At 41.4% G+C, this 16432-nt stretch overlaps 1 protein-coding gene across 15 annotated transcripts in view; it reads left to right on the top strand.

Moving 5' to 3' along the window:
- The window catches only part of AUTS2 (activator of transcription and developmental regulator AUTS2), a 1197597-nt gene extending 1181389 nt beyond the window's left edge, over positions 1-16208 (top strand). For all 15 annotated transcript variants that reach the window (XM_044993664.1, XM_044993662.1, XM_044993666.1 and 12 more), the window contains 6 exons: positions 299-370; positions 3845-3986; positions 4896-4973; positions 6509-6592; positions 8186-8408; positions 13055-16208. In XM_044993664.1, the coding sequence (XP_044849599.1) occupies positions 299-370; positions 3845-3986; positions 4896-4973; positions 6509-6592; positions 8186-8408; positions 13055-14297 (1842 nt within the window). In that variant the 3' untranslated portion in view covers positions 14298-16208. The remainder of the gene's footprint in view (positions 1-298; positions 371-3844; positions 3987-4895; positions 4974-6508; positions 6593-8185; positions 8409-13054) is intronic.
- Positions 16209-16432: the final 224 nt, after the last annotated feature.

The following is a 16432-nucleotide window of genomic DNA, read 5'->3' on the forward strand; positions in this document are numbered from 1 at the left end:
TGCAGGGGACAGGAGTTGGGAGAGAATGGCTGGCTATAGGAGATAGTCGCCTAATCAGGGTCTGTACCAGGGCAGAGAATTAGGGAGCCAAAACCAGCTCCCTCACGGCCCCTCCTCTCTGGATGCAGCAGAGGAGTGGCCCTCAGTGTTTCTCCTGATTTGTGACCAACTTTTAGGAAGTCCTTGTTACAAGCTTAAGAAGACAGTTTAATCAATGAAGCTTGTAAAGTATAACCACAGAAAAGTGTCATGTGTCTCTGATGGTTCTTGATTTCATGTCACTTCTTTGTTTCTCCAGAAACCTGGAAAGTGGTGTGCTATGCACGTTCATATCGCCTGGCAGATATACCATCACCAACAAAAAGTCAAGGTCAGTCCTTTTGGCAGTCACACCCTTGTGGGGAGCTGCTCAGTGCAAATCTGTGGTGGAAGGAGTTCACCACTCATCATGAGCTCTGCTCTGCCATCATTGAAACGACATTGTGGAGCACAGAAACATTTTAGTCTCCTAGTTCTGTTTCACATTGAAGGCTTAATTGACCTGTAAGATCTTAGACGCAATCACTCAGGAAAAGCCTGTGTCATTAGTGGCCAGGGACATTAGAACGTAAACTTTCAGTGCCAACTGGTGACTGGGAAGAGCTAAGTGGGGGACGTATATGAACTGCAAGATTTGTTCTATTTATAGACCAGGAAGTGAAAATACAGCAGTTAAGATTTTTAAAAGCAGTCTAGGGGCATCTAGATACATATCTGCTATTGATTTTAATGGTGTTCCTGGGTATAAGAAGCCACAAGGAGCATCCCTCTGCTCCCTTCTACATGCTGTCTAATATATCTGCCCCAGCTTTAATTATTGTGTGGTTGTGGCACTGAAAGAGCACAACCAGGTTGGGGCCCCATTATGGTAAGTGTTGTACAAACATAAAAATAACTAATTAATAGTTAGGGTTAATTGTAATTCATATCATAATGGTATTTTGATTGTCCAGGGGCTTTGTGAGTGTGTGATTTTTTTATTTTTTTTTAGGATATTTCCATTATATTTTTCACTAAAAACACTAAATAATTCCTGAACCTCTGAGCTGATTAATAGTCAGTAAGCCGTAGGGATTCTCTGCTGTGAATACTTTCAATTTCAGATGAATCAGTAGGCTGTGCTGATTGTGTGTTAGAAACTTGTACATGTTGCAAAATGAACATGGTTTTCGTATCACTTTAGAAATCCTGAGTCCATGAGTCAGTTGTAACTAGTCAGATCTATACAATATATGGAGATTTTGATACTAAAGCTGGGAGCTAGTAGAGTTTAAAAACAACCCTTTTAAACAATGTTGGCAGGTTAATTTGCTGCAGTAGATGGATCTCTCCTCTTTTCTTCCTTATGTTTCCCCTGCCAGTGATCTTCATTCATCTTCCCATTACCAAAAAGCGAGAAGATTATTGGCCTAGAGAGTTATGTCTTTTTTTTAAAAAAATATTGAAAGGATTTTTCTAGAAATGAAATTATCGTTGCCATTATCTACTTCCTTTGAATCCTTTGTGATTTGATGCTCAGTGAAAGGTCATGTTGGTGCTGTTTTTGCATTGGTGCAGATTTTATTGAATGCTTCAGTTACAGTCCCATGTTTAAATATGCAGAGTAGAACTCTGGAGGCTTATGCTTGTCTGTGTGAGGCTGATTCTGTTAACTTTTCCAAACATACCCAGAAAATACATTTCATTATTTCAGTTCAGTTACAAAGTAATTTTTGAAACTTGCTGGTAGCAGTCGCCCTCCTCCTTACCCACAAACCTTCATCGGTTTGTCTTTTTTATCACTTCCATAAGGCACAGTTTGCTTCCTGCACCCCAAGAAGTTAATGGAACTGTGCTTTGCAACCTAGCATATTAACATCAACCGCAGCACTTGTGCTGATACAGCTTTCTATGAGTGAACTAGCCCCGTTGTGGCTGTCAGGCTGGGGCAGGACACGAGGATCCTTGCCCCCATGTGCAGCCTTCCATAAGGGTTAGGTGCAGTTGCAGTCTCAGTGGCTGGAGGAGCACAGAGACTCCTAGAGCCCCAGGTCTGGGAAGGAGGCAGCTCTCCTCCACACTAGCTAATGAGAGGGGAGCAAACTGCATCATCCTAAAGTCTTATGCAGCCTGTGCATTCTTCCTGAATACCAGGGAGCTCCTGAGGCATAGTCAGGCTGATTAAGAGCCTTGCTAAAGCTCCCACGGCAGTTTACATTGCCTCTTACACAGGCCAGTGTGTATATGCCATAATCTGGCCTATTATTAATTATTATTATTATAGACTATTTATGTGTATTCCCATAGCACCTATAGTCATGGACCAGGATTCTCATTGTGCTAGGTGCTTCGTGAATACAGAAACAAAAAGAAGGTCCTCTTATGGCCTGGATTCAGGAAGGCACACGCATAAGTCCATCCCTGTTCAGGGATGCACTTACCGCCTGGCCTGACACTCGCAGAAATCAATAAGAGTCTTTCCAGTGATTTCAGTGAGCATTGGATCAGGCCCTTAAGCATTTAGTTCACTTGAAACACATGCTTAAGGGCGTTCCCGAACAGGGATGTTTTCCTGTATCAAGGCTCTTCTTCAGTGCTCTTGTAAGGTAAGCCAGCGCATTCAGTAAGTGGTGCTTAGTTCTTAATACATCTGTGGTCGTCCTTTATCATTACAATTTGGGAAGTGTTTTGTTTTTTTCGTTGTTATAGTCCCAGTGTTCATACCGCTAAGCTGTGCCTCCACTGCCGTTACGTGTCCTACCACAGCTACTTAGACGCTCGCTAGCTCTTGTCAAGCTAGTGCGAGCGTGTGTACACAAGTATGGGAATTGCACCCCTAGCCCGTAGTATAGATGTAGCCGCAATCCCTAACTTGCCCAATTCTGCCTGTTTGCAGTCTGAGGTCAAAAGACTGATGTTTATGGGGTAGGGGGCGGGTTCAACATTGAATTTGATACTTCTGGCTTTTGTAGGTTCAAGTTACAAACTTAATATTACTGGTATACGATTCCTGTAATTATGAAAGTATATGTTGACAAGATACACTTGCAAGCTGGTGGTAGTTCCACCCTGCTCTTAGCACAGCACACAGCTGTACAACCACATGCAGAATATGGTCCAAACTAACCCTTCCCCTGAGTTTTGCTTTTATTATTAGGTTAGGCCTAATTTATTCACCTAAGCAGTTAAGCAAGTGTTGCTTAAGTCTCATTGCCTTGAGTGGGATTCAAACACACGCTTAAGTGCTTCACTGAAGTGGGGTCTTTGAAGGTGCGTCTACACAGCAAAAGTACCCTGTGGCAGCAAGTCTCAGAGCCTGGGTCAACTGATTTGGTCTTGTGCTACTAGACTAAAAATAGCAGTGACACATTCAGGCTGGAGCCCAGGTTTGGAGACCCTTTCCCCTTGCTGGGTTATAGAGCCCAGGCTCCAGCCCAGGCCTGAACACCTACATGGCTATTTTTAGCCCTTGAGCACAAGCCCCTCAAGTCTTAAGTTAGCTGACCTGAGCTCTGAGACATGCTGCCATGGGGATGTTTTTTGCTGTGTAGACATACCCTAAGAAAACATCCACCTGAGTCTGAGATTGATTCTTGCTCTCCGCCCTTTGATTGTTCCGCCTGTTGTGATTATCTAGAAGAATCACAGGAATCTCTTTGCATCTCTGTTCAGGATCCCAGTATCTGACACCCTGTTACACCATTCCCTAGCAAGGCATTTTTCCATTTTCAGTGTGACTACTTGGCTCTAACCATATGATGCTGAAGGTGACTTTTAGTGCTCCTTCTTAGGAAGATCTCTTTTTGAATCCCATTTTCCATTTCAGAAGCAGATGCAGTCTGATCCACACAAGCTGGACTTTGGCCTGAAACCTGAGTTTCTGAGCAGGCCACCAGGTCCCAGCCTCTTCGGAGCCATCCACCACCCCCATGACTTGGCCCGCCCCTCAACTCTCTTCTCTGCAGCTGGTGAGTACTCAAGACAGGGCCGGCTCCAGACCCCAGCGCGCCAAGCGCGCGCTTGGGGCAGCATTTTGCCGGCAGGGCGGCAGCCGGCTCCGGCGGACCTTCCGCAGTCATGCCTGCGGGAGGTCCACCGGAGCCGCGGGACCTGCGGACGGATCGCTGGTCCCGCGGCTCAGATGGACCTCCCACAGGCATGACTGCGGATGCTCCACCGGAGCCGCGGACCAGTGAACCCTCCGCAGTCATGCCTGCAGGAGGTCCGCTGGTCCCGCGGCTCCGGTGCACCTCCCGCAGGCATGACTGCTTCGGGCGGCCAAATTACTAGAGCCACCCCTGACTCAAGAAGCTCAGATGTTTCTTCTTATGGAATATTATTTGGATGGCCGATCCTGTTGGTGCTAACAGGAAATGTCCAATCAGCTTTGCTCTCATGAGCTCAATGCCAAATACTTTAATGACCATGAATCTTGTAGTTATTTTCCACACTTCAAGCCAGGATCCTGATGAGATGCCAGATGTACTCTGAATGGAGGAAAACTTCCACACAGATGTAGCTTACATGCCATGAAGATAGTGCATTGGAAATATGACAGATCAGGGTCTCTCAGTGTTTTCCATATTGCAACTTTCTGCACCCCCCTTCAATCTAGCTGAGACCCCTTATTTAGCAATATGGGAAGGACAGGATGGCTGCGACCCCAGGCATCTGTTTGTGACCTCCACTTGTGAGTCACAACCCCCAGGCTGAGGACCCCTGAAAAAGAGAGTGAGTCAGGCCGTGTACAGGGATTAAGATAGCTCATGTACATGGCAGAGGTTGTCATTTAACAACAGACAACAGTGAATATAGCCAAGAGCACTGTGGTTCGTTTACTGATTCAGGAAATTGTTTCCTTTGGCTTTGCTTGGTAGGTGCTGCGCATCCAGCTGGCACCCCTTTTGGCCCTCCACCCCATCATAGCAACTTTCTCAACCCAACCGCTCACTTAGGTAAGTGCAAGAACTAGCTACAGATTCTCAGTAAAGAATTGACTTTGAACAGAACTGGGAAATAATGTATAAGTATCGTTTGTGTCCTCACCAAATTCCAGTGCGGGCAGTTACAGATCATGTTCCTAAATACCCACTGAAATGACAACTGTATTTCACTCCCTATTCTAAACTGTTCTCTAGTGGTCGTACAGTATTGTTAAACAGCTGCCACGCTTTACCCCTCTCAAAAATAATGCATTTATTTATTTCCTTTTGATTAAGAATAAAAACTGCCCAGACAAAGACTCTGCGTGCTCTGCCATTTAGTCAAAATTTACAAAACTAACGATAAATATCAATCAGTTCACTCTTTTCTACCATGCAGCAGCCCTAAGTACAAATAATAGCAACCCAGAAACAACACTTGGAAATCATTTTGAAAATTATCCACCTGGAATTTTGAGTGAAGTCAGACAATACTGATTCAGCTTCACTGTAGTGACCACAGTAGATTTAAACTCTCTTGCTAAAATAATGGTAAAAAGTGTAATTGCCTGCATTGGTGAAAAGCAGCAAGCATGGTTTTAAAAAAAGGAATAATTCAAATAATTAATTGAAAAGCCACATTCTGTGTCGACATAACAGTGCTGCAATAATACAACATGCCACCCTCTGTGAATCAGAGTTTGAGACTTTAAATTAGTCTTTCGTTTCTGGACAGGCAGGGTTTGGGAGGGTCACAGAGATGTCGCACTGAACTCATGGAAAAGGTTTGTCATTCTGCACCAGGAATCCTTTAACTTATCCATTAGAAAAGAGTAGGTCTGGTTCTCCTCTCAGTTGCACCAGTGTAAAACAGAAGTAACTTCACTGATGTCACTAGACTTCTCCCATTGTAAAGTGAAAAGAGAGCCAGACCCACAAAGCTTACCTCTGTCCTACGCACATTAGATACTTTAAAAGAAAATAGAAAGACTGATTGCAACACTTTCCAAAGGCTCTAAACTACTTTTTCATATTTAACACTAACAATAAACCTTGAAGCACAGGAAAATGCCCAGGTCAATCTCATGATTCGATAGCGTAGTAAATGTGGACATTCTGTCAGTTTGGCTCTCCTAGCTGTGTCCTGAATGTGGTTTAGGAGACGTGGCCAGCGCATGGCCTAACAGTGTTCTGTAGGATCAATGGTGTCAGCAATACCTTGTTAGCTAGGAGCATTTCATGAGTGAGTACATGGAATAGATATGGGATGGGAGTGGAATAAAAAGGGCGATTTTTTTCAGCTTTAACACATTGGCAACCACTCGTGTGTTCTTTGAAGTCTTGCTTTTGTTTTGAAGCAGAGATTTTCTAATAAAATGATCCCTTTGTGCTGGCATTGAAAAAAGATTTTTTTTCCCTCTAAACATTGCCATGTTTTGGATCATGTTCAGCTAACGATAAATGTGGACTTTGCTTTATTCAAACGTAATACAGTTGGATATTTCACTAATGCTTCATCACAGTTACCAACATGTCAATGTTTTTCAATTGTTCCCATTTGATTTCAGAGCCTTTTAACAGACCAGCTACGTTCACCGGTCTCGCTGCAGTGGGTGGGAATGCCTTCGGGGGACTTGGGAACCCGACAGTTAGTGAGTAACCTCTTTCTCTAGAAATTTGCCTTTTAATTATTTTTGTTCATCATGTAACTCAGGATTTTGAGTAAAGGTGACTATCTGCTCTGTCAATACCAGTTACGTAGGTCACACAGTTACAAGGGACCTGATTTTCAAAAACAGACATTATTTTTTAAAGGATGCAATTTTCTGCTTTATGTATTTCATAGTTTGAATTAAACATAGCACCAACTGGTAACATTACCTTATGTACTTTAAAAGACAAAACTAACCTAGAACCCATGAATTTAATTAACTTGAGAAATTCCTAAGAGTTCCATTGTAATGGTCAAAAAAAAGTTAATGTGTGCTGCTTTATCTAGCCTTAGATGGGAATATTTTTTCCTTTCTGACTACTTATCCAGAAACTGAACTTGAAAATGCTTCCTGGTCCTGTGCTTATTTGCACTGAGTCACCTAAATCGTTCATAGTTTTGGCCAATCACAAAAGATCAGTTCCTAAAAATCACATCTTTCTTCCTTTTGTCATGCTTCCCCCTCCCCACTTCAAACCTGACATTATTTTCATCATTCCCATCTTGAAAAGCCAGAGCTAGAAGGCAATGAATTTATGTATCTAGAAAGCTGAGGATCTCAGCTTTCAAACAGTAATAGCATATTAATGTCTAATTATGATATAGCTACTCACTGCCAAAGTCATGTTGAAATTTAAGTAGAGAAAATGAAATAAGCAGGACAGTAACCAGAAAGACATGATTTTAAGAGCTGCTCCCTAATGCCCAGCCAAGGCTAGAAATGATAGCTGCTTTCAACTACCTGAAAGGGGGTTCCAAAGAGGATGGATCTAGACTGTTCTCAGTGGTAGAAGATGACAGAACAAGGAGTAATGGTCTCAAGTTGCAGAGGGGGAGGTTTAGGTTGGATATTAGGAAAAACTTTTTCACTAGTAGGGTGGTGAAGAACTGGAATGGGTTACCTAGGGAGGTAGTGGAATCTCCTTCCTTAGAGGTTTTTAAGGTCAGGCTTGACAAAGCCCTGGCTGGGATGATTTAGTTGGGTTTGGTCCTGCTTTGAGTAGGGGGTTGGACTAGATGACCTCCTGAGGTCCCTTCCAACCCTGAGATTCTATGATTCTATGATTCTATGAATGCTTTGTATACGTTTGGAAAGTGGAGAATGCCGGTTTTCCAAATTCCGTAGTATACAATATGTGTTTCGAATCTGAAGGTTTTGCAAGATATAGGATGTTAAAAATATATTTTGCACTGGTCTCGGACTGAATACAGCAAGTCCCATATCTTGAATTGGTATCATTTTCATTCCCTGATGCCTTCAGTATGTTTGGAATAAGAAACATGTCAATTTTGCCTGAGACTTTCTCCCTTTATGCACAGAATTTCCATTTTGCAGTTAAACAGCTGTCAGTTGCCTGTCTAGTGTTAGGAATGAGAGCCTCTAATGAATCTCTGTTAATCTCCTTTCCTTTTCCAGCCTCCAATAATATGTATTCATTTTAACTCTGAGTGCTGTAAAAGTTTTTTTGGTAAGTACCTTCACTAAAGCATACCTTTTTCTGAAACCTTTTTGTTTTCCACTTCACCATTTCAGCACCCAACTCAATGTTCGGCCACAAGGATGGCCCCAGTATGCAGAGCTTTAGCAATCCTCACGAACCCTGGAACCGACTGCACCGAACTCCTCCTTCGTTCCCGACCCCTCCGCCCTGGCTGAAGCCAGGAGAGCTGGAGCGCAGTTCATCTGCTGCAGCTCATGACAGAGATAGAGATGTAGATAAACGAGACTCATCTGTTAGTAAAGATGACAAAGAAAGGTACGAAAGAACGCTTCCAAGAATTGTGTAGATCAAAGCGTGGGGCTCTGTTCAGCTTTTAACCCTTCCCAGCCTGGCCCCTGGTTAAAACATAGCTTCCACAGACTGAATTGTGCACTTAATCCCTGAAGAACTAACACAGTTAATGTGGACAGTACTAGGCTAGTAACACAGAAGACACAATTCTTGTTCAGGTGCTTCCTAGAAGGCCTAGACAGTCTGATCCCCTTCTCATTTGCACCTGGGTTAATCAGAAGTAACTTGACTGAAGTCAGGAGAGTTCTGCCAGTGTAAAGTGAGGATAGACTCAGACCCACAGAGCTTACCTGTCCTTCAGGGCAGATTTACAAAGGTATTTAGGGGCCTAAATATATAGACAGGCGTTGAGTGCTAATGTGACTTAGAATTTTTGAATCACACTAGGCACCTATCTGCATCTTTCAGCACGTATATACCTCTGAAAATCTGGGCTTACATGCATTAGCAACATTTTTCAAAGGTATTAATCTTTCATTTGTAATATTTAAAATAAACAATTGTAACACTGGAAAATGCTCAGGTATGTTGTGGTTCAAATGACATAGTAAGTCTTACTTTTCATACAATACATTACATTTCCTTGAGTCCTTTTAAAAAAAAAGCAAACACATTTGCATTGGTTTTGTACATTTCAGAGCATTGTTTTAATTCAGTGCCTTACACGGACTCGGACACGAATGTAAACCTGTCCAAGCTGGAAAGGGTTAATGAAAATTAAAACCTGGTCAGTTTTTTTTTTCTTTCCAGAAATGTTCCCATTATAGTTACGTCAATAACAATTCTTATTAACATTTAAGAACCAAATTATAAGATTTTTTTGGCCAGTGTCATGCCCTGCTTGAAAAACATTCAGAACTGATTTCAGCTTTTTCAACACGTGTAGCTTAACAGCTTTCCTGCTAAGATGGCATATTAGTTATTTTGCTAGCTAATTTCCTTTCTTTCTTTCTTTCTTGAATATTCAGGAGATGTGTTTTTTTGGCTACTCTACTGAGTATACTCATGAGTAACCTTCTCTTTTAAAGGATGTTACATGAACACATTGATATTCTAAAAATACATTTTAAGAACTTTTTAAGTAAGTCAAGCTACAGATCTTTTCAACTATATTTTCCCATTTGGAATATTTTCTGTGTGATAGTATAGCTTCATTTTGTTCAGCTCTAGTTTTAATGCTTCAAAGGGAATTGGGGAGTCAATCATGCAGACACTTTGCCATGTGAATAACTTTACTTACTGTGGATGTGGGTAGATTTTAGAATTACATGAGTATTTCATTTGTTGTTTTTATTACAAAGTGTGTCTCTGTTGAAGACAATCCCTTTCAGAAATATATTCCTTGCCAGCTGCCTTTGCATCACTCTGAACTCCATGTCATAGTTTCAAGCATATTTCTTTTTAACGATCAGCCTAATTTCAGAGTCTGAAAAAATTAAGCTTCATTCATACATCATACTTCTGTGCAGTTACAATTATCAGCTTTTAATTTATCCTCACAACATCCCCCTGGGGTATGGAAGTATTAGCCTCATTTTATAGTTGAGAACTGGAGGTCCAGAGAAATAAACTGATTTCCACAAATCTCACAAGTAATCTGTGGCAGAGCTGGGACATATCTCCCGAGTTCCACTACAGTGCCTTTATCACAAGACCATCCTTACTTTTATACAGGGCTTTGATATGCGCAGATAATTACCAAACAACATACAGCAATTATGTTAGCCTGATTAGGCAATAGTGCCTGATTCTGATCTCACTTACACCAGTGTAAATTACAAGTAACTCCACTGAAATTGACAGAGTTGCATTCATATGAAACCAGCGTAGGTAAATCACAGTCAGGCCCAAAATTTGCTCTAATTTTACATTGGTATGTTCTGATATAGAACACTCTTTATCCACCATGGCATTACCGCATTTAGAAGGAAAATAGCTAGTGAGTACAAGATGAGAACCCTTGTGCTCAGCAACAATAGGTAATCTAAAAGGCACCAGAGAGCAATTTGCATTCTTGCAGATGACATTCAGGTGGATGTAATCCCAGAGCAGAAGATATCACGAGTGATATTGACTCTTTTAGCAACATCAATGCAGTAAAATAATCGTAGCGAGATGGTACCTGGCAATATACACTTTGGCAACTGACATTACATGTTGTATTTAGTAATAACAATAGTTTGCATGTTCACTTGAGGATCCCAAAGCAAATGTTACCGGGTCAATATACCAGAAACTAGGGCACAGAAACTAGGGTAAGTTAACACAGCAAGTCGGTGACAGACCTGAAAGTAGATCTGAGGTTAAATGACTCCCAATCTCCAGTTCTACTCATATTTTACTGAGCTGAGTTATTGTGTAACGGCACAATGTTAATGCGTCTTGAAATAATTTCATCAGTATGTGCTGGTTACTTAATTGAATAGGACAGAATTGGCAGAGAAAAGTGGTTATTTCATTTGTCCAAAAGTACAGTAATTGGACAGCTCTATTTATTTTGGTTACAGAAAGCATTTATTTCAAGCACAATTGAAAACATATAAATTACAAAGCAAACTGATGTAGCACCAACTGAAGAACTCAATAGGTTCCCTTTAAAATAAAAATACCAAGAAGTCCCTAAATCGCTCCCCGAAGCAAAAGCTGATATTCATAGATAGTCGTTGCAGCGTGCCATGGAAGTCCGCGCACTTACACTCTGTTGGAGAAACAAAGAAATCATGACCCCAAGTTGAGGGGCGTTCATTAAAATGCCCCGCCTCTAGATGTTCAAATCCAGCTTGTATGGCTCAACTAATCTCAGTTGTTGGTACAGAACATGAGGGGAGAGACTGTTTCTAAAGTATCCGGGGTTCCAAACATTTAGGGTACAGTAAATCAGTACAGGCATCAAATGCACACTGTTAGAAACACATTGCTTAGCAGCTCCATTTTGCTGTAACTGAAGTTTCTGAGCAGCGTTCTGTGTGTGCCTATGAAGTTAAAGTTGCAGTAATCTAGTCTGGAGGTAGCAAAGGAATGGATGCCCACGGCGAGATCCGTATCCAAGACATTACATGTAGATGAAAGGATGTCATCCCCTTGGCTGCTGCTGCTAAGTGACCTTCTGAAAGCAGCTACATTCTGTACAAAGGAGCCCTAGACAGGGTGCCTTATTAACAAAAGGCAAGCCAAACTGCTCAACTGACAGGGCAGAGAACCACTTAAATATCTCCTCCAACCTCCAAGGCCACACTTCCTGTCTTTTCTGGATTGAGCTTCAACCACCTAGCCTGCCGTAAGTCCCAGCCATGGCTAGACACTGAGAAAGCAGAGAGACAGCCTCACCCAGATCTGATAACAGAGACTTAGAGATGGATGATGACGCTGCTCAGGCTACCTCGTTGTCCTTCATAATAGCCTCACCTGCACATTTAACGAAAGAGAATTCTGCAGTGCTCTACATGAGAGAATTCCCATGGCCAATTGCCCAACACGACCCTTTTTACAGAGTAAATAATGAAGCTACTCTGTGTATCACTGCCAGAAACTGCATCAGTGTCAACTATACCTTGTTGTTGTTGGTTACAAAGAACAGCTGATACTGTAGACCTAAAGGGATCAGCATAGACATCTGTCACCAGGAGGAGATCGTTGCCTAATGCTATTTCTGTACCATACGTAGATCTAAAATAAAATGGGTCCAGGAAATATGGAGACTTTTTGGCAATGCCAGAGATGTGTGGCCACAACCCTCTTTCTATGGTCTTCCCCCAAAAGGCAGGCTAGAAGCAGGGCTCTTATTAGCAAGATTATCAGGGTCCATGGAGATGGCTTATTGAGCAGGGACAGCTGTTCATAAAGGGTGAAATTCACCCCTGTTCAGGTAGTCAGCTCAAGATCTATGCGCCATTGATGTCCCACTTAAGCTCTAGTTTGAGGGTTTCAGTGGTATGCCCTTCTGACCTCTTGTACTGGGATCAGTTTCACCCATAGAAAGATGTTGGCACATTTAGGGAGATGCTGAAAGCCTCTATCAAGTAGTACTGTGGAGGGTATATTTTGTTACGTTTTCAAACTCTTCAATGCAAATTGTAAAGCAAGGATGCATAAAGGAATTAGATATGTAGTGTGTAGAGATTTTAAACAATAAATCAATTCAAAACAAATATCTCCTCTTGATTTTTTCCCCTCACTTCTATTAAAATACATTTAAGAGGAGTCAGGTAAAAATCATATAACTCCTGCAATTTAAATTTAATTTCTTCACTTATTTTTGAGGATGGAGTTTGGATGTTTTTATTCGTCGCTCACCTTCTTACAAGATGTTGAGGCTGCTGTCTAAAACTTATACAGCTAGAGGGAGCCAGTATCGCTGTTGGTATATCATTGACATGAGTGCTGAGGATTTGGTCAGATCGTTTGCAAAGCCACTCTAGACAGAACAAGCATAGCGTAGAGAAAGGGTGGTCTAGCAATGCCACATATGCCTCTGCCAAAGGAAATAATGCATTAAAATAGCACATTACCAAGCTTTCTTCACAACAGTGAACAGGGAGTCAGGAGGCTGGTGCTTTGTTTTATTTGCAGAGTTTCTCAAATCCTTAACCTTTACACTTTGCTCTCTCTAGGGAGAGTATTGAGAAAAGACACTCCAGTCATCCTTCGCCAGCACCTATCCATCCAGTGAACTCCCTCGGACATAACCGCAGCTCAGCTGAGCAGATCAGGAGCCATCTCAATCCTGAGATTCGAGAGAAAGAGAAACCCAAAGAACGAGAGAGGGATCACTCTGAATCTCGGAAGGACATGAATGTTGAAGAACACAAGGTGAAGGACAACTACTCTTCAGAGAAAGAAGGCTTGGGCCATGAAAGCAGGGCAGTGGAAGAGTCTAAGCAAATGTCCAGGGTACCTTCACCCTTCACTAGGCCCCCTGTTGTGGAGAGCACCAGGCCTAATAGTACTTCCAACCGTGAGGCTGAAAGGAAGAGTGAGCCTGCATATGATAATCAGAAGAAAAGTAGCGAAGTCAAAGTGAAGGAGGAACGGAAAGAAGACCATGATGTTCCACCTGAGGGACCTCAGACTCATAGGTCATCTGACCAGCCACCACCAATATCTACATCCAATGTCCATCCAGGTCCCTTAGTGTCTATGCCTATGACTGTAGGTGTAACTGGTATACACCCGATGAACAGCATCAGTGGCCTGGACAGGACTCGCATGATGACACCTTTTATGGGAATAAGCCCAATCCCAGGTGGAGAACGTTTTCCCTACCCGTCTTTCCACTGGGATCCGATGAGGGATCCTTTGAGAGATCCTTACAGAGAGCTTGATATTCATCGGAGAGACCCTCTGGGCAGAGACTTTTTGCTAAGAAATGATCCCCTTCATCGTCTTTCCACGCCAAGATTATATGAAGCCGATAGGTCGTTCAGGGACAGGGAACCTCATGACTACAATCACCACCACCACCACCACCACCATTCTCTGTCCATGGATCCTCGACGTGAGCATGAGAGGGGCAACCACTTGGATGAGAGGGAACGGTTGCACATGCTCAGAGAGGACTATGAACACGCACGCCTGCACTCAGTTCACCCTGCCGCCTTGGATGGTCACCTGCCTCACCCGAGTTTAATCACCCCTGGACTTCCCAGCATGCACTATCCCAGAGTCAGTCCCCCAACAGGACACCAGAATGGCATTCTCAATAAAACTCCTCCCACAGCAGCTCTCAGCGCCCCTCCTCCTCTTATTTCCACTCTGGGACCTCGGCCTGGGTCTCCCAGAAGGACTACTCCTCTGTCGACAGAGATGAGAGAGAGGCCTCCTTCTCACACCCTTAAGGACATTGAAGCTCGATGAAGAGAATAAGAAATAAGGAGATACTGAACATGATATAAAGACCTTCTTGCTATTCATTGACACAGACTGTGGATGTGACCCCACTGTACAAAATGTATAGACCCAAGCGCAAAGATTTTGAAATGGGTGTTTTGTATATGCTATGTTGAAATTTTCCAGATCTTTTAGCCAAGTCCATACGTTCCTTATGCCTCCTACTCTATTTTATTTCTAGTTTAAAATTTTCAAAATTTGAGCTGAAGAACAAGACAACAATCATCATAATTTGGTTAAAAACAAACCAACAACCACCGTACAAAGTTCTTTCAGACCAGAAGTGAAGACAATTGTAGATATCTATGTAAAAAGATTGCTTCATGGGTTAATGGTTCATATATGCAAAAAGGGTAAGATGAAAGCTTTACTTTGTACAAATGTAAATAGATAAAATTAAGTAACATAAAACATTAATACTTCTTAAACTGTGCTATTTGCAAACTTAATATTGATCAACACAGTTTGCTTATACTGTGTTACATATATTGTTATAGACAGCTAAACCCCTTCAACTATGCAATGAATTTTAAGGCTTTTCACAAAAGCCTGTATAACTCAAAGGAGCCTTTTCAACACACAACCTACTTAAAGTCATATTTTCCCTGAACAAGCTCATCTGTTATATAAATCTGTTTTCCTTGCTTGTTTTGATGACAAAACGACCCATTAGAAGTGTAGTTTTCCATATGAACCCCGGCATCAAGTTGCTAATGTTACCGTAGTACATGTCATTTCTTAGGTCTTGTTCAGGTTAGCAAAATATAATCACTGACAACGCAGTATCTAATATGATGTATGGTTTTTCAGTCCTATTAACCTGGGTTAAACAGAGTAACAATCAAAATGTGAGATACTTCCCAGAACTTTTGTCGCTTAAAATGTCAAGTTTATTTTTGGAAGAACATCTGGTTATAGCTATTTGAGTCTGTTGTTATGATCAGTGTGTCATTTTTATCTGTGTACACACTTTTTTTGGGGGGGGGTTAAGTGATTTTAGCTACACTGAAACAAATCCTACAAGAAATCTAATACTTCTCTAAAATGATGGATGTGTTTTCACTGCGGATCAGAAGTTTAGTCTGAACTCCAATGCAGATTTCATAATGCAATTTACTGTGTTTCAGTTGGTAATAAAGTCTGTGAATAGCTAATAGGTCAGTTTTGTTTTCCCTGATCACAGGAGAAATGGCCCTTTAAAAAAAATGCATCAATCTTCTGAAATTTCTGTCTTTTCGTAACACACTATTTTATAATGCATTACATTTCTTGTCTAAATATTTGGAGAGAATATGACTTTATCAGAAAGAATACAGTATCTTGTCTACTGGACTGTAAAATATATGTATGAAATAAAATTAGTTCCATTGGTCTTCTAGTGTATTAAAGTGCTATCTGAAGTTGTTATCCTGTTTTGGCAAAAAAAACAAAACAAAAAACAAAAAAAGAAAGAAAAAGAAAAGAAAAAAAAGTCTAACTACAGACAGTTGTTTCTAATGATCAGAGATCTATTTTAGTAGTCAACTGAAGGTTTAGTTGTGAGCTTCAGATTTTGTGAACTCCAGATGTTGTGCAGTGTTTTTTTTAAAGAACAAAAGGGAAAAAATTAAAAAAAAAACCAAACAAACAAAAAAACAAAAAAAAACCCAACCCAGAAGAATATGTACACTGGAACCGTAGTGGTAGCTTTCAGTATTGTAAAGAGATTGTTATATACAAACCTTTTTGCTGTTTATCCTGTATGTAATAAAAGTCCTTTCTAGATCCTATGTGAAAAGAAAAGTGAAGCGGCTCTGAATCTTCAGCATGTTTCCTCATCAGCGAAGACTTGTGTAATGTAAATTGTGCCATGTTATTAAAAAATGTGAACTAAACTGCCAGGTGCTTCTTTGTGTGGAGTGCCCCATCATTGCTATAGGGAAGAAATCATATTTCTTCCCAAGACTGGGCTTTTGTTCCTAAGAAATAAGCAGCCATGAGAAAAATACAAAAGAAACCCTCTATGGGCCACACTGTAGAAATAACCTTGGTATTCTAAGGAGGGAGAAAGAAAGGGGACAACAGATCTTTGGTGAAGTCCCAATTGTGCAGGGTATTTAAAT

This window comes from Mauremys mutica, chromosome 19, assembly GCF_020497125.1.
Source record: "Mauremys mutica isolate MM-2020 ecotype Southern chromosome 19, ASM2049712v1, whole genome shotgun sequence".
NCBI classification, from domain to species: domain Eukaryota; kingdom Metazoa; phylum Chordata; order Testudines; family Geoemydidae; genus Mauremys; species Mauremys mutica.